Source organism: Strigops habroptila, chromosome 3 (genome assembly GCF_004027225.2).
Source record: "Strigops habroptila isolate Jane chromosome 3, bStrHab1.2.pri, whole genome shotgun sequence".
Classification (NCBI taxonomy): domain Eukaryota; kingdom Metazoa; phylum Chordata; class Aves; order Psittaciformes; family Psittacidae; genus Strigops; species Strigops habroptila.
In genome coordinates this window covers 11,561,119-11,586,235 of record NC_044279.2, presented here as the reverse complement: position 1 = coordinate 11,586,235, position 25,117 = coordinate 11,561,119, and the positions used below count along the sequence as shown (strand labels likewise).

The 25,117-nt window shown below is 38.0% G+C and overlaps 1 protein-coding gene across 1 annotated transcript; it reads right to left on the bottom strand.

Annotated features, from left to right (window-relative positions):
• Positions 1–318: 318 nt before the first annotated feature.
• LOC115605146 (guanine nucleotide-binding protein G(t) subunit alpha-3-like) lies at positions 319–24,040 on the bottom strand. Its single transcript, XM_030479125.1, has 8 exons — positions 23,923–24,040; positions 17,361–17,403; positions 12,648–12,789; positions 9,685–9,842; positions 5,617–5,745; positions 2,219–2,348; positions 1,859–2,012; positions 319–509 (listed from the first exon to the last, which is right to left on the bottom strand). The coding sequence occupies exons 1-8, from the start codon at positions 24,038–24,040 to the stop codon at positions 319–321; spliced, it is 1,065 nt and encodes a 354-aa protein (XP_030334985.1).
• Positions 24,041–25,117: the final 1,077 nt, after the last annotated feature.

Here is a 25,117-nt window from a genome sequence, read left to right as displayed (position 1 = left end):
GTGTCTGCCATTTCCTGAGAAGTGCTTATTACCTTCAAATCATATTGATTAAAATAGGAATTTCCCTTTGATTCCAGCAGGATTGATCAGTGGTTAGCATCTCTGTGGAGCAGGAACATTTCTTTCAATCTTTTTATGAGATACAGAAAGTCAGTGTTGATTGCAATGACTGGGCTACACCCAAGGCTTCAACTGACAGCTAACCAAAGCTTAATTGATATTGTTTCTTCCCTAGAGTGTTTTATTTCAGTCAGCACACAGGATGAAGAAAGGAAAGTGGACTGAGATGAAGTCAGGCTATAACAACGGAATGAAAGGCTAGTAAAGCCCACAGTCTTTCAGATTTTCTTTGATTATTATGTCTGTGACTGCATCAAACACAAACTTGACATTTTGGGTGTCTGTGGCACATGTCAAGTGAGAATATATCTCTTTGTCTTCTTTTCTTATGTTCAGGTCTAGGAATTGTTTCTTGATGTAATTTCCAGCATCCTCAAATGTATTTAGTCCTAGTGGAGAGAACAGTAAAAGAAAGAGAAAACACATTTCAATTGGAATTTCCTCACAGCTGCTAAGAAACAAGAATTCTTTTTTCTGATGTTTTTTCTTTTTTTTCTTTCTTTTTATTTTTTTTCCTAAAGAGAATAAACTTCATGCAGTAGCTATGAAAATTTTGTATCTATCTAAACTGCCCATATAAATTTAAATTTCAATGCCTAACCAGAAGTCTTCATTTCTGAAGTGAAATGGTCCCGAGTCAGTATGAAGCAGCTAAGGACCTTAGAGGGAGAGCAGAAAGTGAGAGAAAAAGAAAAAAACAGGAAGGAGCATAAATTCAAAGGGAATCAAGTAGATAGCAGACAAAATCAGTGGGAAGTACAAAAATGAAGAGACAAAGAAATGAAGAAGGAGAAAGGGAAGAATTCAGAAGCTTATATATTCGGTCACCATTTCCTCATGCAGCTTTTCTGCCTGTTGGTAGCACTGCTTTACAACAGCAGCAGCTGTGGGCACTGGTATCACGGACCCGCTGTTGGTCTGGACCAGGCTGTGACTCCTGGAGACAGGCTGCTGCTGAGAGCCCTTACTGGCTCCTATCCTGTCTGAAGCCACAGGCAGGGTAAAGTGGTGAGCTCCACCAAGATTAGCACATAATGTTTGAATGTCCCAGTGAAGCAATGAGCAATGTAGGTTGCTCTGCTGATATGTCCTGAGAAAGGGAGTGAAGGAACTGGTTTTCAGGAAGTGAGCAGAATCTGTCTTCAAATAATACTGCTTGAAGTATGCTTCATTCTGGACACTCCCCATCCCAAATACATTAGGTCAGTACTAAAATACTGACAGATTTTGGTTTTTCTCTGGCACTTATTGACATGGCCTCATATATTCTCTTGCATCAGCTGGGAACAACTGCTGAGTTTTGTTTCCAGTAGACACTACTGTGACATATGAAAAGTGGCAGACTTCCTTCGTGGAATAGGGTTTCAGAAAAGGGACAAAAAACTTGGATTCAGTTATGGTTTGTCAGTGATAAACCATTGACTTGTCCTGAAATACTAGCTAGCTTCAGCCACCTGAAACTTCCAGTTCTCTCAGTGTCCTCCACTGCCAACGGAGAGAAATAAGCATCTCCAGAGAGAGAGATGACCCCATTCTAGGATAAGCATGATGTGTGGGTGAGATGAATTGGATTCTGGTCATGTCTGACCCCTACCATTCTTTTGAGAGAAAGGCCATATGCTTAGGTAAGATGCTTAGTATTTAAATGGTTAAATATAGGTGACCTGAGTCAAAGTCTCAAATGTGTGGCCTACACTAATCACCTGAATGTATTTTCTTCTGAAAACCCCAAACCTACCATCATACTCAGGAAAGCAGATACTCAGATGAACTTTTGTTATTTTCTCTTGAAAGAGGTCTTTTTTGTTTAGAAACAGCACAATGGAAGTGGCTGCAAAGCACTTGTGGTTGCAGATGCTGTTGAACAGCTGAAGGCTTTCATGCATTCTGTTCTGTTGAGATGCAAAAGGTAAACATGAGAGACTGACTTATCTCATCCCCGTATGTCATTGTTACTGTAATGTTCTTTACTGGTAAGAACCAATATAGCATAATAGCCTTTAAATTGTTATCAGGGAACAGGAATAGTTCTGATATGCCATCAGAGAGTACACTAAAACTTCACAGCAAAAACGGTTGTTTGTCTCTTCTGACTCACCACTTCTTTATCTTCCACCAGAACCATGTCATAGGCACTGAGTGCAGCGCAGAATATGATGCAAGTAACTCCTTCAAAGCAATGAATCCACTTTTTTCTCTCCGATCGCTGTCCACCCACATCAAACATCCTTTGTGGAATAATAGCATATGTACAATGTAAAGCACTAACTAGTAAGGACATAGTCATGCTGTCAATGTGCAGAGTGCAACTGGAAATAAATGGCAACCAAATATTTAGCTTATTGTCTGTTTCTATCCCAAAAGGTCAAGCAGTACTATATATAATTTACAGCTTTGTAGTGGGCATAAAATGAAACATAAAGGCTTAAATACCTGCCTATAGAAAATACATTCAGTCCTTTCAGGTGGCTCTCCATGTTGAGGAAGTGGGGGTCTGCATCAGAGCTCAGTGAAGGACTAAGCCATGCAGGCAAGGATTTATTCAGGACAGAATCCAGACATCAAGCATTGACAAAAGACCCTCAGGTCCACAGACATTTGTTCATAGTTTTACTTGCAGTGAACTAACACATTGATCAATAAGGCATATGGCTGGAAGCTGGTCACGGGTTGACCCTGATGTAGATCAATATTAAGTCATCTATTCATTGCCCTGGCATAGTCACTTGGTTAGCTGTGTAACCTGCAGTGTGGGGTGTCTGATCTAACAATCTCTTTAGTTGCTGTTTAAGCAGCAATTCATGGGAGCAGGAAGCCCTTCGTGTATAGAGAGGAAAACGTAGGTCTGTCCTCCTCTGCACTATTCCTTCAGTATCTGCCAGAAATTACTACCTTTGTGTAGAGTCATATGAACTTTTTAAGGACTCATTCTACGGGGTCCAAAGCTAACTAAGCATAACTAGCTGGGACCTAGCTAGTTAGGGCCCAACTGAGATGAAGCTGTCCTTGATTTGTGGTATGTAACTCTGAAATAAGGATTATGGGGGAAAAAAAAGCTTTAAAATTTAGTCTGCAGTAAAGTTTCACAGGCATACAGAATTGTACGAATCTGTATTAATTCCTTCAAGCTTTTGGCATATGGCCTGTGAATATTTGTGAGAGTCAGTTAGAATAGGAGAAGATCAAGGCAAATCCAGAGGCAATGCTTATGGGCATTTTCTGTTGTACTAACCTTGGTTTGCTTAGCTCTTCGCCTGTCAGCTCAGAGCTTAACATAAGCACCTGTAAAGTTGAAGTCGCTCTGTGAGTGGTAGAAAACGTGTATCTGAGATGATCTTCCTCTTTAACCAAGATGGTCAAAGTCAAATCTTGAAAGCTCTATATTTTCCCAGCACTGCTCTTGGAAAACTTAGCTACAGATATGGGACTAGCTATATATTCATTTGTCTTAATGGTACATGTAGTGAGACCTGAAGAGTAAAATAAAGCTTGCCAGATTTCAGTCAAACTCTTCCTAGCACATCAGTGGAAATGACAGCAGGAGATGACCTATGAAGATCAGACCTTCTTTTAATAAATTTTGAGTATGTTCTGAGCTCTGGAGAGCAAAGTCGACATTAGTGAAATAAATCGAAGAGCACAAGAAAGCTAAATTACACTAAACCAGCAAAGTAACTACTAAGAAGATAGAAAATAACAAGAGATGTTATCTGTGCAACAGTAATTCAGTTCCCTGGAGCAGTACTGGGGTTTAGACTTTTACTGCACAGATAGAAAATGTTTTCTGCCTCGTTCGGTTCAGAAGAGGGACAACCATTTAGTGAATGAGGCATCTGTTCATGTTTTCTTTTTATCCATGGAGAGCTTGTGACCCAAAGCCTCATTTGAGTACATCAACCAAAACTCACTCTGAATGTGGAAGTGTTCCTCCCTTTATAAATGTTTCTATGGTACTTATCAAACCAAGTGCAGAGTCATCAGGATCCCCAGCTGTTTTGCATTGCTCTGGCAAAGCAGAGAGCAGTAGCTGGCTGGTAAGGATGGTTTTATAGCCACTCTGCATCCCTACAGCAGCTCAAAACCCTCAGACTGTTTTGTAGTGATTCTACCTCATATTACTAAAGTGCCTAAAACCACCAATGAATTTACTCACATAACACTACTGTGATGCATAGCAGAGAGGCTAAACACACTGGGGTTTTTGTGTTTGTAGTGGTATTCAGAGCTTTCTTCTTGTTTAAAGACACTTGGGTAACTTAATTCTCAGTTGTGCTGCATTTCAGTTGGAGCTAGACACTAATTCTGATATTCTATCATCAGGACTTGTAGAATTCATATCAAAGGGTTTGTACTCTGATGATTTCTTTTTCTATCCATACACGAACTATGATTACAATCAAAGGTGCTCAGATTTCCAGTGTACAAAGCTGTCTGAAATCTGTTATTCAGAGAAAAAGAAGATGACGTCTATGACATTGCACCAGAGTGTTTGTGGTTAAGGGCTGAATTTTCAGAGTGATCAGTGTATTAAGAGGTGACAATAATTTATTTGTAAGGCATCTATTTCAGAATCTTATTTTGTATATGTAATCTCTGTTGTGTCAAACATCTGTGTGGTAGCATAAATGGTTTAGGAAATGTTTAATTGCCACATGAGGGAAATGAAAAAAGAAGCCAAATGAAAAATGTGTAAGTTATAATCCTGGTGCTTTATGCATCTGTCTATCTCTACAGTTTCTTGTCTAAACTGCATTCGAGTAACATGCACCCAAGACTTTAAATTAAGAATTGAATGGAATTCAGTCCATAGAGAAAAACATTATAGAACACTAAACTATCATAATTCATTCAAATACATTTTCATGTGGAATTAGATGTTTTTAATTGGTTCACAAAACATAACAAAATCTTGAGTATTTCAAAGTGCCAATTATTTTCACTCAAATTTCTCAGAGACATTATTTTCAAGATTTTTTTCCTGAACATTTTTCTCTTCATCTTAAATTAGCATGGTGTGAATAATGAAATTTCCCATGGGACAGAAATTATTATTTTTTGCCAAATGTAATGCATTCTGGTGTTAAGAGCAGTTATTTCCATTCTCAAAAGAAGAGAGTGAAAGGTTGAGAGTGCATGCAAATTAGTAGTCATCAAATGTTTTGCATGCTGTTAAGGGCATTTAGGTAGGCAAATTTCCTAAATGTCACAAACAATTATTCAAATGGCAGGATACAAATAATGCTTTTTAGACACGTACATATGTAAAAATGTCCTTTTAGGACCTGATATTCTGAGATATTTTAATAACAGTCCATTATATGCTTGAAGTTGGAGTACTGGTGCTAAAATAGCTTGCTTTTTTGGCTGTTTCAAAATATTCCATGAGTGGATTCAAGGTTATCACAATGGGATAACCAATATTATAATAGGTCAACACATTTGCAAATACATAAGAAAGATAAACCCACAGAAAACTGTCAAATTCAGCTTTCATACCTGAAGTTCAACTCCTTGAAAGAAAACTGAGTCTCTATAATCCCAGTTGTTTTCACTCGGGAGTGCAAAACATCTTGCTCATTAGGCACATAGTCCGGCATTGCTAACCTATCCAAGTCATTGAGGTAACTAAGGAGAGTGAAAAGAAATGGTGACTGGTGAATTCAAAAGGTGAAATGAACATTAAAAAACCCACTTCATACTGAGCCGCTTTTAAATATCCTATGTAAATTACACATTTAAATACAGTATGTTGGTTTTATACAACCTAGATCCACAATCCAGAGCCTTTCTTTGTTTCTTTTCTTTTCCTGCTATTTAGAAGTGTAATTTAGTTTTACAATATAAACATCATTCTGAGAATTTCAGTTCAGGAAAATCCTTATTTTCCTCAGGGATGCTAAAAAACTACCTTGTCGGGAATGGGCTTTTGTCCATTTGCCTTCAGCAAGTGGGAACTGCCACCACAGGGGAAGAACAGCAAGCATCTTTCAGAAGCAGATTGACCAGAAGTAATCACAGCCTGTTATCAGACCTGTTGTAACAGTATCTTCCTTCCTGAGTGAAAGGGAGGGCATAATATTTTGGAGGAACTGACATTAAGGGGCTGTTTTCTCTGCAGACCTATCAATTTACAAGAGGAAGTTAAAAAATATATATTTTGTAATCAAAACCAGAAATTTCAATGAAGCTGAGGACCCCCTATGTACTCTCACAACACCCTGGAAAAGAGCAGATTATCAGGTTTTCCTGCCTGGCATACAGAGATAAAATCTGCATGAAATGAGAATCCAGACCAGATCTTTGAATCCTGTCCTTGTCGTATCACCAACATTTCTCCTGTCTCTTCCAGGGGCACACATCTCTCTCAAAACTATTGGAGAGAGCCTATGAATCCTAGCTGGTCTAGGAATCAGCATCAAGAGACTATGAATTGACAAAAGGAAAAGAAAAGGTGATGTCTGGGTGGCTTCCTACCTTTTAACTACTAATATTGAAATACAGAACAAAGCCAAAAGCAAGAATCCACATACAATGGCTGAAGCATTTTCCAGCTTTTGGTGTCCCAGTTGGCACCTCTCCATTTGTAGCCTCTTGTCTCTGACAAGCAAAATACAGCCTCAGTAATGTTTTTCAGGCTTTGCGCCTTTTTCTTTTTAATTCTCTAACACAAAGTCTGCCCAAAATGAAGGTTCTGCTGTTCAGTTTAACCAGACAACTACCAAAACAAACCTCACAGCTCATCATCCTTGTCTGCAATCTTTAATACATCTGTAAGTAAAAAATAGAATAGAGTAGGCTAAAATAGACTAGACTAAAATAAACTAGACTAAAATAAAAATAAAATAAAATAAAATAAAATAATGCTTTAAAAAAAATAGTCTTCCATATGGAGATTTCTAAGTAATACTTGGAAATGGGATTTTCTTCCATTTTAAGTTGAATAGACTGGAGCAAGGAGTGCTGCAGCTGATCTGAGTCATTCAATGTTTGCCCATTATTTGAGTCCAGGAAACAATCTGGGTTTTTTTAAATGCAATATAGCTCTGATTCTCTGAGTGGGGTCTGAGGCAAACTAATCTCATCTCACCTTTGTGGAAAACAGCAACAAAAGTCATTTTGCAATTTAGAAAGCATGTAAGCACTAAAATAAAAGCTGGAATATAAAATTCGTTACAAAGATCTGATAGTTCTTGGTCACAACTACCTAAGTTCAATTCGACACAGCTAAATGTAATTGTATAAAAAAATTAGACCAAGTTAATTTTCTAGTTAATGGAGCAAGAGAGGCATCTTCAGATTCTTCTTAGAGCTGTAGGCAGCTCCAAGGGGATGATATCCAATCTGGCTCTCCACTGGCAAAAGAGGTAACACAAACTAGTGGGTTAGTTTAAATGTCTGATCTTTCCTTGGCTTGAATCAGGTGACAGGAATCCTACTCTGAGAGGCAAATGACTGAGCAAACAAAAAGCAAGCAAGCAGTACTACTGTTTGCTGTACAATGACATGGTTTGTAATCCTGATTTTGCCCCTTCCTTACCCATTACTCCATCTTTGAACATGGTTAATTCCAGGTGAGTCCAAGGAAGAAATCCCAACCAAAGTTAACAGAAAGGGGATTTTCTATTTAGAAGATCTCTTTTTTTTTTTTTTTTTTTTGCAATTAAAACACCCAGGGGAAAGGTAGTGATCAAACTTCATTAGCATGAATTAATAATGAAAAGACTCAGAGAAGATAACCTCAGAAAATCAGAGTTTACACAGTATAATTCAGTACTCTGTGTGGGAGCTGATTCACAGGAGCTGAGGAACATGAGTTTGGTTTTAAAAGAATGGAAATGTAGCATTAAATTCTTGACTGACTCTAGCTGGTTTTGCACTGATCATTAGAAGCCTAGCAGCAAGAACAGAAATTAAATTGATTTTAATGGTTCAGAGCCCAAGGCTAGATTTTCAGAAGCATTGGCTATTGAAATGAAGATAGAGGATTATCAAGATATTCAGAAGTGTTCAGGCAGATGAAAAACATATCACTGCTGTTTTTTAATGTAACTAGCAATAAGTAATGGTTATTGGCTCCTCCACAGCCTGTATGAGCTCTGTTAAATTCTGAAACCCACTGCAGGTTAGAAGACACAGCCCATAACACCCATAACACTGAGAGGGGATTGCTTTAGACTATCATATTTTCTTTTTAGGCAAGAAAACCTAATCTTCAAGGCATAGTGTACTAGAATGTATATATATACACACACATAGATATATATGTCTAGTAGGTGTGTATATATATACAGGTAATATATTTTTTTTTTGCATTAGAGTTTTTTTTTGTTGGTGGTCATGGGGTTTTTTTGTTTGTGTTTGTTGTTTTTAATTTCAGTAAGTTTCCCTTTTAATTTTGATAATTGACTTATTAGAGGATTTTAGTGCTAGGAACAACAGTGTGGCCTGTCAGAAAGGAAATAAAAGATTGCTCTGTGCTATTCCTATAGAAATGGTGCCAAATCTGGCACAAATTAACATAGGCAATATTTTCTTTGCACAAAGGTCTAAATTCTTGTTTTGAAGATATAAAGAGATGGAGAATTTTTAATATCTTCATGGTATAGCCCTTCTAGTATCTACTGTTAGTGAGCTGTCACTGCCTTTAGCTCACAGGGCTCTTGGCCCAGCCTCCGACCATGCATCTGGTGATATTTCACCCTGCAGGTGCCTTCGGCCTATAGAAGGAGCTGCAGGAGCAGCGAAACCTCCAGCTGCAGACCTTAGAAGATGGCTCTGAGCTGGAACAACCTCTGCCCCAGGTCTAGAGTCAGACTTATGCACTCTAGGAAAACTCTGATGTAGGTGGCACCTCCCTGCTCCATCCTATATGAGCTCAGGGAGAGAAGAGCAGAGCAGGACTGATGTAGCCTGCAAGAACAGCTGTAGAAGCAACCAAACCAGGGACTCCTGAAAGGTCTAAGCCTACTGACTACATGTAAACTAGGAGATGTACCCCAGCTGACTAGTGACCCTTTGTGGAGTCAAAGCTGAGCAGCCTTAGCCCCCTGCTTATCTACCAGCCACCTCCCAGGCAGCAGAAAGAGAACTGGGGCTGTCAGGTTGGAGAGTGGCTGTAACAAAGCTGGCCAACACCAGACAAATGCTAACAGCCCAGTAGACACCCATCCATGCAGCCAGAGTAGTTTAGAGGAAAGTTTTTAGAGTTTTCTCCAGATGTATGTTTAGCAGCTTGAAGTGCATACATTCGTAGGATAACTCTAGGTAAAACCTAAGCTGTTTCAATTCACTTTTTGCCTCATTTTGTCAGTCTTAGAATTACATAGGAGAGAACAGGTTTGGGGTTTTTTTTTTCCAGTTTAAACAAACTCACAGAAAAACTTTTTCCTTCTTTTCACTTGTTTCCTTCAGTTAAACATGTCTATTATAAACATTAGCAAAAAATCCCTTCATTCTTTTTCAGGTTAATGAGCAATAATTTCCATAGGCTATTCTGCATGTGAGGAATGTCACAAGTCTTCCTACGCTGTCATGGTAATGGCCACCACAGCTGTTGTCACCTACTAGGCTGCTGAGTCATTGAGCTGGTACTCCGCTGCCCTCGCGAAGCAGGCCTGGGTACCACCATCACTCCACAGTTGTTTGATGAGTTCAACCAACTCAGAAGACATGTCACCATCCTCCAGAGTTGTTGCCATGGCACACAGCTTCCTTTCATCTTCCTAAAGAGAAATTTCAGTAAATATTGTGCAAGCAGACTGTGCTCCTCCACCTCCTTGAAGACATGCTTGGTTTACAATGAGTTGCAGGGGCAAAATTTGCCATTTTCACCAATTTTTCTGGGTAACTGTACTTGCCTGCACATGTAAACATCCTTTTACAAGTTCACTTGTCTTTAGTTAGTGCCAAGATTACACTTAAATTGTGATACACAGAATTTACCTCTTGGTTTTGGTCATTAAGGGTTTAGTTTTACCTTATCATAGGAGGTCACAAAAGGTCCAACTTGGACGGAAGGCTTTTATTGTAAGAGAGAGTAGTGGGATATCAAAAACTAAATTAAAAATTATATTTAAAAGTTAAATCTGTTGTAAGTACCTCAAAGCAGAATTATATAGCTAAATATACCTAATAATGTATTTGGAAGAAAAAAATTCTGGCTTTTGGCCACAGTGAAAAATGTGGCAAAGTGAATATAAATAATGAATGCATTTCCCATATGTTCTTTCATTTGGGGATGAAGAAACATGTAACTGTATTAAATTCCAAATATTTTAAATGTATTATTCTGTTTGGTTTTTTTTTCCTTTTGCAGTCAATCCAAAAAGACTTCAAGTAATCTATTACATTAAAATACGTCTTTCAGTGGTTAACAGTTTAGGAATGTACTGTAAATTAAAAGCACGATTAAAATAGGGTCATTTGATACACTGTCACAGCAGCGGATAATTATAGAATGTAATTCCTTCCTAGCTGTATAAGCAGACAACTGAAGTGACTTGCAGTCAATAGCTGCAGAAGTATAAATGGGTTCTGACAGACACTGTTTTGTCAGGGAGTATGTTTTATACAAAAATAGAAAACATATTCAAAATAATTTGTAACAAATTTATTTTAGGAATGTTCCGTATCTTTATCTTTCAGAAGAAATTGCAGTTTATGGAAACTTTGTAAAACTCAGAGACCGATCAAAAATGGAATGCTGCAAGTTTTCTAAAATATTGGAGAAATTGAGTCAGCATGGATGAAAAGAAAAAGGGGGAGTGAAATAATCACTAAGGCATTGCCTTTACTTGAAATAGGAAGGAGAACAGCCATACAGTTGCCCTTCTACATTAAACAACACTGGCTGTGTTTACACCCCATCAGCTCACAGAGTGGCGAGATCAGCAGAACTGAGTCATGGTTTCTCCTGAGCACCCCTCATCTGTCTCAAGGGCTGCTCGCAAGGGCACACGCTTCTTCAAGATAAGGGTTGGAACATTCTCTCCTTCTAGATATCACATATTGCTTAATGATTATAGCTATCACCATACAATGTTGGATTTTTTGGTTGAATAGCCTTCAACAAGAAGCCTTGAGCTCAGAGCCTCCAGATACACAGTAAATGTTCATTGATCGTTGTGCAAAAGGTGGCAACTGTGGATTTTGATGCTTACATAGTGCTAAGAAGTGAACTGAGCTATTTAACAAAAAATTTCAATTCTCAGTTCCCCAGGCTGTGAAATCCCTTGAAAATAATGTCTATGAAACTGGTGTAGACGTTAGACAAAGTGTGAACATGTATAAGCCTCTCAGAAAGTTTGGCAGAGCTGAGAAAAGAGGCTGAAGTACTGGAGCACAGGCAGAATATCTCAATTACAGATGGCAAACAGTCTGGACGATGCAGTGGATATTAGAGGATGAGCCAAGAGCTGTGGCTGGGTGCTCCAAGGCTCAGCTGCCTTAGGCTATGTAGGCTGGCGGATGGGTCCTTATGCAGTACATGTGTCTATCACAATTGAGGAGAGAGGCCAAGCTGCAGTACATTCACATGGGCCTATTTTCTGTTTACTGCATTTGGGCACTGTTACACTTGTTTGAATGACTTGCATTCATGGACCCTGAAGAGAATGCAGGAGAAAATATTTAGTTTCTAATTTATGAAACGACCGTAAGATCTTTAGTCACCTCTGAAATATTTGTTTATAATTTTTTAGGTCAAAGTACCACATGTCATTGTAATGAAATGAAGACTTCTGGAACAAGAAAAGCTCGTTCAGATAAGCAGATATAATTCCCTCTAAAGTAAACCTCTAAGGAATAGGCAGAATTTACCAAAACTGGAAGCAGCTGATATTCTGAGAAATTCTCAGCAAGGTTTGAATTACAGGCAATAGACTAAATCATTGCACTGAGAAGTATGTGTTTTTCCTGTACTTCTGTCCCTGAAAACTCAGTGTGGCTGCCAGAGGATAGCAGGCCTTCTGACTGTGGCTTTTCCTCTAAGTGCTTGTACATAGGATTGCTAACTGTGTTGTGAAGGTCAGACTCCACTTCTCTGCAGTGCCAATGGGCTAGTGCTGCATCCATAAAACAGGGAGGTATCTGCTCCAGGAGCAATGCCAAACTGAAATATTCCCAACATGTCTAGATGACCCTTCCTTACATGGCTGAACCCCAAGGCTTGTTCGTAAAAGGGAAATATTTATTGTATTTCACAATAGCAATAAATAAGTGACTAAACAGCTAAGAAAAGGTTCTTTTTTTCTTTTTTTTTTTTTTTTTCCTTCTTATGTCTTTGTTAACAAGTTAAACATTTCTTTTGGAACAAACAAAATGGCAGTTTATGCAAAGGTTAGACCTCAGGCATCAGTCTTGAGAAAATAAAAACAAGTTAGGGCACCTTGTCACATATGTTTTAAGCAGTACTTAGTTTCTGCTGTCATAAAGCAAATATGAACCCTCTTTGTTCTACTAGTCTCTACTATTATATTACCAAAAATACATTCTAATGCCAATTTCAAGAGAAAGGGTGTCATACTCACAAGTCTAGCTGGGTTTTCATAACTGATTCCTAACTTGGTCATTGCTTTCACGATAGACAAGATAGACTGCACTGTGTTACTGTAAATGACAGGTCTGAACTCCATGCGTTCCTCGTGGGTGAAACCATCTTTATGGATGATCCTGGTGCAAAAATAGAAAAAAAAGGTTTAAGGGATGTATTAAAAAAAAAACAAAAGAAAACCTGGATCAGATGCTTTTGTGGCCATTGTGAGAAAGAACTGAATCCATTTGGCCCTTGGAAAAGCATTTACTGGTGGCTGATTTGCCTATTCTGCTGGAACAGGTAAACAGCAGTTTCTGCAATTATGTCAGGTTAAATTCATGAGGCTACTATTGGATCCTACATTAGTCATGTCTGTCACATTGCTTATTTAATAATTTTTAACTAGAATCTTACATAGAGGAAAATCTTAATGCAAAAAACTGTGTAGTTCCTCAAGAAAACAAACCCAAAAAACCTTTAATATTTCTTTGTATACCAGTTACTATTTCTAGTTACTGAAAGGTGTTACTGTTGTTATCTACAGGTTTTGGGGATATACATGTTACTCCAGATGATACAGTCTGTGTTCCAGAGGACAAAGAACCTTAGCAGTCATAGCAAATTCATCTAATTCTGACAGAGGGATTATAATTTCATAATCCTCCTTGACTGGAAAAGGGCATGAGGTTAAAGTTCTCCAAGATCAGTGTGCAGGTTATATCATGACTGAGAGACATCTTTTTCCTTAACTTGTGAAAAGGGATGAAAACTTCACCTGTTTTGGAGTAGCATACTCTCAATGAACAGACATCCAAAGTGCTTTGGCTGCTGCTGGAACCAAGGGTGTGTTCTTCCTCATTTCAGATGTTCAGAGATGAAGGTCAGGTTATTAAATAAATTGTTTCTGGGGTTTGGAGTTTGAGGTTTTTCCCTATCTCTTGCTAGAGACAGAACTATACAAGCAGAAAGGATTGATGTGAATGGATCTGACAGGTTAGCCCAGAATAAGTATAGGTGTGTGTCTTGGAGAGACTTTCCCTGCAGGGGGAGAAGTCAGCCCTGTCCAAGAACAAGTCACTCCCCCACACACATGTAAAACCCATATCACAACTCAATGTGTCTTAACATCTCTGTAGTTTATGGATGTCAGAAAATCCAAAAGTTGCATTCTTGTGTCTCTAGGAATAGCATCTGCAGGAAAAAAAAGGGTTCTCTTAATGTTCTCCAAATCACTTCTGGGCCAGGCAAATCTATAAACTCTGCTTTGAAGCTTTGATTTTTTGAATGCCTTTTTCAGTGCAAATTCAAATGAAACTGCAAGATTCAAAGGAATCCTATTGAATTTGGGACAAAAAAAAGGGGACCTATGTTACGCAGTCTGGTACCTTTGCACTGGTACTTAAGCATATTCTTGTCACTCTTCTCCTTACTACCTGTGAATGGAGCAGTTTTTCTATAAATAATGGAATGAAATATATAGAAACTCAAACTCCATGAAGTACATGAACTTGGTTTAACTACTTTGTGTGTCTCACAGCAGTGGCCATAACAGGATTTCTGGGGAAGATGGATGTTTTGCCTGTGGCTGCAAAAATCTGGGATGAGAGAGAATGAAAGGCCCTGACACAGTACACAAATTGATATTTTATATTTTCATGATTTCTCTTTGAAGAAGAAAGGAAGGAAGAAAATATAAGATTCTGAAATAAAACTAGATTTGGTAACTACAGAAAGTAAACTTTGTTTTGCCTGAGGCTTTTCATGTTGTTCTTGTTTGGTTTGGGTTTTTTGGTTTTGGGTATTTGTTTTAAATACGATATTTATGTCCTCTGGAAGAAGGCATGTTCACCAGCCTTTTAAATCAGCAGAGAATTTTGCTGCTTTTATTAAAGATCTGTCATTCTTAAGGAAGGATTGTAAAACAGGCTGACATCTTTTATGGCCAGAAGGAGTATTTTAGCAAACGGAAAATTTTGTTCCCTGATGATCCTTGAAAAAATGAACAACTTAAAAAGGTTAATGCTGAAGGCATGAGGTGATCAGCTACAAGTCATAATACCTGAAATGTGTTTCTACTGGAGGAAAAGCATTAGTTTCCTCTTTTGTTTTGTTTTGTCTTCCATGAAGGGAGGACTTCTCACCATATAGGTAGAATTGATTCAGTCACAACAGACATGATGAGTTATCATATATTTTGATTCCTACTCTTCATTCACTGAATTATTTGTAGTAGGTTTGTGTTGCTATCTTAGAGCATAGCATAGAAATACTCAACTTGGTTTCAAAAAAGTTAGATCGCACATTGAAAATGATCTAGTCAGAAGCACAGAGCTCCAGAGAAGCTTTTCTTTTTTGACTTTTTAGTTACGCCTCATAGCCACCCAAGCCTTTTTAGGGCCTTGCAGCATGTCTGTATTTTGAACATCAGAAAATAGTGTGCAAAGCTAAGTGGAAGGATTTAACTTTGATTGAAATCTTCAGTCTGGAAAGAAGGAGGTTTATGAATTAGAAAATTATACTAATAGGAGTAAAATTACCCTGATTTTGGTGGAAAATTGTATTTTCAGCAAAATTATTTCTTCGGTAAGCATCTATCAGTCTTCTCTAGAAAATGTTACATTTTAATGAAAAAAATTAATAACCAAAATAGGTTTTTTCCTGAAAAATTTCTTTTTTTTAAAAAAAGTCCTTGGTTATGACAGAAGATGACATTTTATATGAAAAGTTATACTTTTCATGAACAGTTTTCCTGTAAAATAATTTATATTTGTGATCAGGGTGACAGTTCAGAAATGCACAGGGCTTTAAAGATAACACTCAGCTTTGCAGTTTTCTGCCCTTCCTCAATGCTATCAATGTTATAAGCCTTCTTAAAGGGCATAATTCAGAGGATCATCTTTAGTCTGCTCCTACTTGGGGAAGCTTCGAGCACAATGCATTTCAATGGTTGCTTGAATCGGGAGGGTCTCCTGATTGGAACTCAATCAGAGACAAAATTATCCATCATTGAAATGGAACAAAAGATGTTAGCAAAGAATTTGATGGATGGTTCTGAATCTGTCTTGCTATAAATTGAACTGCTTAAACAGAAAATTGATCTTACAATACCTTTTACTGAACTCTTTAAAACGCATTGGTGAAGGCATGGAATAGTTAAGAGAACTTAAATTTGGAATAGTATTACTGATTTCATAAAACAGTCTGATTTTTACACAGGAAGAGATTCGTGCTTACAAAGTGAGGTCATGTTCAAACAGTTGCAATGAATGTGTTATTTTTTTTCTCTATTTGGAGAGGTGTAGGAAGCAGACCTGGACACTGTCTATGAAAACAGGGCTAGATACAACAGCAATATTTCAGCAGATTAAGGAGGATTTTTGCTGCCTATGTAACTACAATCTCTTGAACTCAGGTGGATTATCTGTTTAAACCAGGTACATGAGTAGTATTTTGGCTACCCTTGAAAGAATAACATGAATTAGTTTAGTTTTAGCCTGTTTGACTATATGTGAAAATATCGTGATAGTAATTTGTAAAAGGACATACACACAGATTTGACCTTCCTTAGAAGCCAGAGGAAATGAAGCTACTGACTTCAATCTGTGTGGCACCATGCGCACTTTGAACTAATATCTACAAGTATTCTTGCAGTAAGTTTATGATGCAGGCACAAGTTCTTCCTAACCAGGTACTCAGTCTGAATTTGAACAGGGGTTTCTTCATTTCAGCTTGTACAGCCTCTTTTTTCCCAGGTTGATTATTGTATGAAAACTTTTTGGGGTGATACTTTCCTCACTAAAAGCAGTTCTTATGATTGTCTCTTCTCACGCTAGATGGTGGGTACTAGCTGTTCACTGTGTAGGCTGGTGGTAAATATGTTCACACATCGCATATGGGAGACCTGAGAACAATCTTTGTAACCTCTGGCAAGAGTTGGAGTAAGACTGTGGAGACCAAGAATGATCTACAGAGGCCAGTCTGAAAAAAAAACCCAGCAAACAGACTTTGCCCTATTATACAATGTGAGTACTTCTGTATTTTCTCTTGCAATACAGTGAGATCAAATGAAATTAATAAGGACCAAGTTAAAATTGAACAAAGGGAGATGATTCACATCATATGTAATTAAATTGTGGAGCTACCTGCCATAGAATATTGTGGATGTTATTAGTTTACATTGGATCAGAAAAGATGCAGGAGAAACATAGGCATGATTTAACTGAGGGCTACCGAACATACTGATGCTATCTGTTTCAGGGTGGTGTCTGAACCATAGATCAGCAGATACAATCAGGGTATCCAGTGCAAGTATAACTGTATGTTTGCTTGTCTGGTCTGATAATCTTCTGCAAGCACCCTTCATTAGCTACTGCAGGAGATCGAATTAGGCTAGGTGGATCTGCTGTGCCTGGTTGTCACATGCATTCATGTTCTCACTACAGTACTGTAACTCCTACCAAAGCCAATGAAGAAGCTTCCCTGGTCTTCAGCAAGGAGTTGGACCAGTGCATGATTTGATCAGACAGATTTGATTACCAGTCCAGCTGTGTCTCATAGTCACTTTGTGTGGTTGAATGAGAACTTGATTTGAATGATGTTTCTTTGCATTTTATTCAAATGAGCATAAATATTGTAATAAGACATTAGCTAGATAGCTTATACTACAAATACCAAATTCAACAACTGGTATGAATATTCATATACTTACTTCATTTGCTTTACAATAGTGCTCTTTCCCGACTCTCCAGCACCTGCAGGAAGGGAATGTTGAGAAGATGTGATTGATAGCAAGTATTAAAAATAACTCTCTAAAACAGAATTTTGTATCTTTGAAGAGACATGAATGTTTTAGGTCCCCCTTGTACTAACTAGAACCCTCCTTAGTGTCCACTCAGACTTAATGAAATCTTGGTAGAAGTGTTAATTCTGAAAAGGAAAGAGACATTTGAAAAGAAAGGAACATTCAGTCAATAAGATAAAAATACAGACTCTTTAATTAAGAAGGAAATAAAATACGGGTCATATTCTGATTTCATGCCTGGCAGGTAGATAGGCATAAAAACATGAACAAACTACACCTTCTGACATTAGGTGATTTGTAGCTGCTCATTTAATATGCATCATAACCTTTTATAAGCCAAATCAGCCAGCCAGCCTCTATGAGCAACTGGAAAAACAGAGTGTGGAGACTTGCATGTGGACTAGCTCATGATGCAGAGGCAGCACATGAGCAAAAGTCTTGACACTAGTGTTTTGTCTTCTGCTGCGAAGTATTGTAGCTGGAAGTGGGAAATCTGCAGAGCAATGTAACAGATCCTGCTTGGGAATGGTTCTGCAGGAAGTCCCCAGAGTAGGCAGGGAGGCACAGGCATTTGCTTTATCAGCCAGTTGTAAAACTAATGTGTAGGTTTGGTCAGATTATGTATGGTTAATTTGTCCTTCTTATCTCATGGAATGTGAATAATCACAACGCAAACCTTCTTCATTGGAAATCTGCGTGAGTGACTATCATCCTGTGTCAGTCAGAGTTGAGGCTTAGCAAGAGCAGCCAGACAAGGGCTGGATTTTGAAAGCACCTGAAGAGGATTTAGCTTTGGCTATGAAACCATGGAACAGGATTCATCACTGCTTTTATCTTTGCAGATTGTGATTTACCTCGCTGGACGGCATCAGATATTTTTGACAGAAGAGGAAATCTGGGGCATAGCTATTTTAACTGAGGGCTTCTAGGTGAATGGAACAAACTGATTATGGACTTCCCAAACAGATTTTGAAAAAGTAATGTAATTTACATGACAGGGATTAATTTACCCAAATGAATCACAACAGACAGCAAACCATACGCAAAGCATTTCCTGATGTGAACAGCAGAAAGTGTGAGAGAAAAACGAGCCTATGCAAAATGGGATGATGCTGCCATCTGCCACAGTTTGGAAAAAATGCAAATTTGATGTAAATCATTTATTATCCCTTCAATGCCCTTCTGAAGAACTTGCTGAACTCCCTGTCAGCAAGGTGGCGTTTGCTACACTTTTTGTAGGGAAGAGAGCAGGCTGAGCTGAGAATGCATACATTCACCCCATGGAAAGATGCCAGAAAACCAAATATAGAAATAAAACTCTCTTCCAGATCTGAAAAGAAAAATTAAAATAGAGTGGGAGGCATAATTTATATGTTTTGGGTTCATTTTTCTACCTCTGATCATCTTTAATTTATGATCCAGTAACGCCTCTATCTGCACAACAGACGACTTTCAGACATTGGCATCACTCCGGAGTATCATGTTAGTTGTAGCAGCATTTGCACGCCAGGAAATAGGTCAGAAACAATTTACTTTGCACCTGCTTCCTTTCTTCCTTCACCATCGCGTGCATCCTGCACCTCAAGCCGGCGCCACATGGTGGGACAGCAGGGACAAGGGAGTTTCCACCCACCACAGTAGCCTTCCTCTTGCAGAAACAGTGGCAAAAGTGGCCAAAGGGCATGACAGGCCTTACATGACTGCACGGAGACCCAAAGGCAGCTTCTCTTTAGGAGGCAGTAAGAAGGGAAATTATAATCAAGTCCAGATTTTCTCAATAAAAGACGAGAACTTAGGCCAAGCTCAGTCATGTCCTGGAGCTTGGAAAGTTTAACTGGCTTTTGAAAAACTCTCTGTCACTGTGAAGATTTATAGCTCAGTCTGATAGGAACCAGCAATAATACACCACAACCCGTTTTTTTGTATTTCACATGTTAAAGATCTTCTAGTTTTTTCAAATTTATGTCTGATTTCTCTGTCTCTATTTTGGTGCCAGGATAAAAGCACAGAAAATAAAGGCATGGAAGTCTCTGTCAATGCCTGAAACTCTGGCCCCACTCCTGGGAGCTGAAAGATGTCCCTACTCCAGTAAGTTCAATGGGTGTTTGCTCCCACACTTCTTCCCAGAGATCACGTTCACCATGCCCCGGGACATGTCACAACCATCTTCAGTGACATTCTGCACAAGCAGTACTCTGGCAAACTATAACTTGCTTCTCTTCTTGCTTTGGATATTTCAAACTGCACCTCATCATGTCCCAAGCCCACTATATTTTGGGGCATGCTGGGGCTCCAGAGGAGGCTCAAGAGGAGCCACGAAGTGTGGCTGCAGGCACTGGGCTGCAAAGGAGCCACCACCCAACAGCCTGACATGAACCGCCCCGCTGCTCTGGGAGTGCCTAACCTCTTCCCTGCAGGTCACCAAGGAATATAGACAGAGCAGACATGGAGAAAATACTGGAGGTGCCTTAGAAGCTGGTGAGAATCTCTCAAAGGAGAACAGAGCCCAGGACCTCAATGTAACTTAATGTTACCATTTTTCTAAGATTTTGTTTGAATAGTTGTGGAAACTGGGAAGGGTTTAAGCCCTTTTCAAGATTAACATCTGCTGAGCTATTGAAGGAAGGTGGTTTTTTATATATTAAGCTGCTTTTTTGTCTCAGATCAAGAGCTATTATCTTCTTACAGTTATTATTTATGTGGAAGTAAAGCTTTGGTTTAGAAACATTTCCAGAAGTAAAGGCAAGAAAAAATCCCAAAATCCTGCTGCCTGAATATTTTATTTGAAACCTGTCACAAAAGCTGCTCTCAATGACATAAAACAGCAAAAAGCAGGAAAAGAAAATCTTCAAATTAAAATCACAAAAGCTTCCACACTGCTGCCTGAGTCTTGTCTGTGTCATTCAGAGCTCTGAAAACTGAACTAGACTGGAAATTGTATCTTCCTGGTTCTTTTACCAAATTCAACAAATTTTCTCTATGAGAGAAAGAAACTAGAAAAGAGATCTAAGATCTAGCCCTCTTGAGGGAATAAGATCCTTGAAGGCTGCCTCACACCCGCCCAAAAAAAGGAAAACCATTGAATTCTAATCAATAGGACTATTGGACCATCTTAGTGCTCAGTCTTTGTTTACAGTGCAAGTGTTAATGACAGGAACTTAAGCCTCCAGTAACTGGTTCAGTTAACTGGTTTTAAATGTCTATACTATAAACTTCTACATCCAGACCACTTATCAGAGACCTCTTATAGTCAGTGGAGAAGAATATTTGCTACTGAAACAAATGAACAAACAGCTTCATTTTTCTCACCCTGAAGCAGATATTTAAATTGAATTGTGTAAGTTGTGCCCTAAAAAGCAGTATTTCTCAGTAAAGTGAGCTGAAGATGATGAGCTCAAATGAGGGTGAGTTTTGTCCTGCCACTGAAAACTGTAGACAATGAGACCATGGAGTAATGCTTTGAAAACAAATAAGTTCAAAGTATTAATGATTATTTAAGCTGAAGCTATGTTCTTGCTTCTGCAAGACATCGCTGTGAGCATCAGCTGTTCTGGCCACGTTTGGAATGTGCTGTACTTTGCACACAAACAAATCGCAGGCTGCTCTCCTATGAAGAACATAAACCGTGTATGATGTGGTAGGCAAGATATGGCCCTGATTCAAAGGAAATAAAACTTTCACCTTGAAGTTTCTTCCAGACTCATAAAATAATCTGATTTTTTTGAAGTCTAAGGCCAGATTTGTGGGCAAGATATGGGTGTGGGGTGGCATTGCAGTATAAGGAGGACTTAACCCTCTTGGCTCCTGTTCAGCTAGTGAGGAACCTCAGAGAGTGGCATAATTTTCTCCCTCCCCCAGTTTATATGTGCAGCTTTTATTGCATGCCATATAAACTGTAAATTATCACCTCAACACAGATAATGTTTGCCCAGGTCATAGAACTTAACATAAACAAATGTTGTGTCTTATTTTTCTACATTAGATTTCTTCTTTGTAAAGAGACCTATTGGAGAATGAAGACAGACCAGACTATATATTAAATAATCCTTTCAGGAACTGGTCATAATACCTATTTTTTACATTTTAAGGGTAAGAGCATAATGATAATGCTGAATTTTTTTCTGAGTATTTTCTACCAATCTGCCTACTGCAAAAGAAACACTGGTGACATCTCGTCTGTAATACAGAGGCGACATATAGTCTGAATGCGCAGAAACCTAGGACTAAGGTAGAACTAGGCTGGTTGGCTCAGAATAGAGCTGACCTTGATTTATGAAGTGTAAAAATTTGAATCACTTCTGAGATCACCTCAGAGGTTTGGAAAGGTACAGATTTGAACACAGCAGGTTTAATCCTCTCCTATCTGGCCTCTTCACTGGTTGACTGCAGAATGGGTTATATAGTGCCCCTTATACACATTGCTTCAGCAGCTGTGGTTCCAGGTGTTCAAGAGACACTTTCAATCTAGCTGTGCTATTGGCTCAAAACACTCACGTTTTATTCACCCCTTTCATTTTTAAGAACACGAAAATTTGAGCTGTTAAGTCTATGATCTTTTTTTTTTCTCTCTCTCCATGTTTTTTACTAAAAGTCCTTATGATCTGTTGTAACAGTTTTCAGGGAGAAAAAAACCTTCTGAAGTGTTAACCACTGACAAATTTAAATTTTTGTCATGTGTGACATGAGTAAAGGAAGATACTATAAAAATACATTCTATGAAGAAAACTTCAGTGAAGGTATTTTAGATTCTGATAATCATCTTGTCTCATGAAAAGAGTGCTTGCATAGGTGATGAAACTGGAATATGTTCAGATTTGAACTGAATGAAGTAGAAGTGTTTTTCACATAGCTTGCAATTTATCTCCAAGTATTTTACTAACGATCTTGAGACTGATATGAATAGTGTCAGAAGCAGACTTAATTAAGCAAATTAAGAAACATTTAAAACTAAAGTCCTTAATACTAAACACATACATAAGTTCTGGGAGGGGTAATTTAGTCTGTGTTCTGGTGTAAGGCAACTTCCAGTGCTACTGCCAAGGCATGGAATCTTGAAGATCAAAATATATCATCAAAATTCTTACCTCCTAAATTTCTCTTCATCTTACAAAGTCCTCTTTAACCTATAAATTCCTCTAAAAGGAATTCTTACATCTTCCTCATGGATCAGTGTTGGGCAGGATGCTGGGGTAGGTGGACCCTGGTTCTAACTCAGTATGCAAATTCCTTTTTGTAAGAATAGGTTGAAAGTATCAAAACTTTATGCAAGTTTAAATGAAAATATGATTCTGTTTTTTGACCAGCTCAAGCTTGCCTTAGTAAGGGCAATATTTTGTTTTAATATGGCAGGGTAAATCTTTATATTATCCACTGGTCTGACAGGCTTTGTAAACTGCAATCTGAATGCTGATGGTACATAAAGTGCATCAACCTGCTACTTTCCTATTATTATTTGAGAAGCCTGCATGGTTGTGCTTTTCTCTTATTTCTTTATTAATAATAGTAGTTAGATTCTCAACAGGTATAAATAGACTTTTTGCATAAGATGCAAAACAACAGAGTTAAGCGGATTTGCTTTATCTAAAGGATCTTACTAAGTCTGAAGAAATATCAGTTTAAAAACACTTGTAAGCACTGCAGTTGCAATAAAAGAAACACCAGATATGCTTTAATTATCACAGACTGTTTTCTTATTCATTTGGAGAAACCAATATAAACTTTCATAACAGGCATTATAATGTTCGAAAAATATTAAAACGGTGGCAGAGTTAATTGTGTTCTTGGATATTTCTTGTACAATGAGAAAAATGAGAGACGACTAAAGCTGTATCAAGAAAAGAAAAAATTTTGCCATTACACCTGTTGGCTGTTAATAAATTGATCATAGTGTGGATTAGAAGTGGTAGACTGTGAGAATATTAATCTGTATTCAGCTCATTTCATTACTTTCCATTCCACTCTCCACAATATCATTTTTATGCATCAAAAAACCCATTTCTAAGTCATTTTTTGCTTCTGCAAATAAAGAAGTGCAGCAGTTTGGAAAATAAACAATATCAATACCTGTGACACTTGTGGATTTTCTATGTAACCAGTTACCTCATTTAATCCTCCTGTAAATTAATGCATACAGATTCATGAAAAAAAAAAAAAAGACAAGCCTGTGCTACATTCTCTATAAATGAGCATCAGAACATTTATACTAGCAGTAGGTTCTCATTTTTTGAATCTTTTCAAAGTCAAGGATTTGTAATATTTAAAATTGAATGCATACAGTAACGTGGCCATTTCCAGCCTGTTCCTTGTGACTTCATGAGTGTCCACAACCAGAAGACATTTTATGTATGAATTACAGGATTGTCCTCTTCAAATAAAACAGTGAGAGGTGAGAAACTCACTGTACTGAAATGTAATTCCACAGCAAAATAACCAATGGAAAAGCATTATAAGCAATTTTTATTCTATTTACCCAACAGTAGTAGTTTGACTGTCCTGGCTTCCCTCTCTGCATCTGCCTGGAGTTTTTTTTCCAGTTCTCTGGATCTCCTGGCCAACTCCTTGCTCTCAGAACTGGCTCCACTGCCCATCTTGAGGTGTTAAAGACTTTGTGTTCGTCCAGCTGATTTACTTCTTGTCACACTAGCTGCTTTAATTCAGAAGAAGGACAACAGTCTGTGCTTAAAGAAAATCTAAAAATCCCATTCAAACTCTGTGTTCAGCCTTCAAATCAAACGCTCCCTTTTGACCTGTCACATGATCTGGAGGTGCTATAGTCAAGGACTTATATAGGGACATACATAGAAACGTAATATTATGACGTCATACAATTAAAATGATCCATTCAAGAGCAAAACCAAGGTATGGCTAGATCTCTGTCCTTGTTTGGTCAGGTTCCAGCTTCACATGCACCAAAGAACTGCGCAGAATGTCTTGAAACAATAAAATTGGGAATAACTCTGCCCAAGGAAACAAAACCATCTTTGAAGAATTTGCATAAATTATTTTTTATCTTACTTAGTGGTCATAGCTCTAACTATATATATATTCTTTATTTGAATATGACAGAATTTGTATTTATATAGTTCAGACATGTTTTGAGTTATTAACATGCAGAATATTTGCTACATTTTCATATTACGGCAAGTACATTTATTTTCTTGTAATGGTAATGGGTACTTTACTGCCATTTGTAAATGTCACTAGTGTGCAATACTATAATTAATTTTAATATTATACTTATTCAATTTATAAAGTTTTTCAATTATATAAAACATATAAACATAAAATTATTTTACAATTCTACAATTATTGACTAATAATAGTCAATAACACTCTGACTTTACAGTATAGAAGCTTACAATGTTTAGCCTGGAAACGATGTTCAATGTTAAAGGGATATATAAGCATGCAGGTCAGTCTGGGTGACATTAGGCACATTTTTAAGACAGAAGATAAATAAGGAAGAGGGCCAGAGGCAAAGCATTCAGTTCATCCCATCCTACTGAAAAGAGACTTTCCCACAGCAGAAGTAGGTGGACCTCAGATGTAACAGGAAGGCAACTGGTACTGGATGTGAAAGATGGGAGTGGGAAGAATAAAGATCGCCAGTGCTACTGAGTTCTGTGCCATTAGAGCTGGAGAGAGCTGTCTTTTGAGAAAAGACA

What these genes read in the sequence shown, in the direction of transcription:
- LOC115605146 (XM_030479125.1), bottom strand. Translation starts at nt 24,040, where the DNA reads ATGGGCAGTGGAGCCAGTTCTGAGAGCAAGGAGTTGGCCAGGAGATCC. An exon ending in CTCAATGACTCAGCAGCCTA is followed by an intron (nt 5,746 to 9,684) that starts GTAGGTGACAAC and finishes CACTCTCCTTAG; the next exon opens with TTACCTCAATGACTTGGATA. An exon ending in TGGTGGAAGATAAAGAAGTG is followed by an intron (nt 2,013 to 2,218) that starts GTGAGTCAGAAG and finishes GCATCTCAACAG; the next exon opens with AACAGAATGCATGAAAGCCT.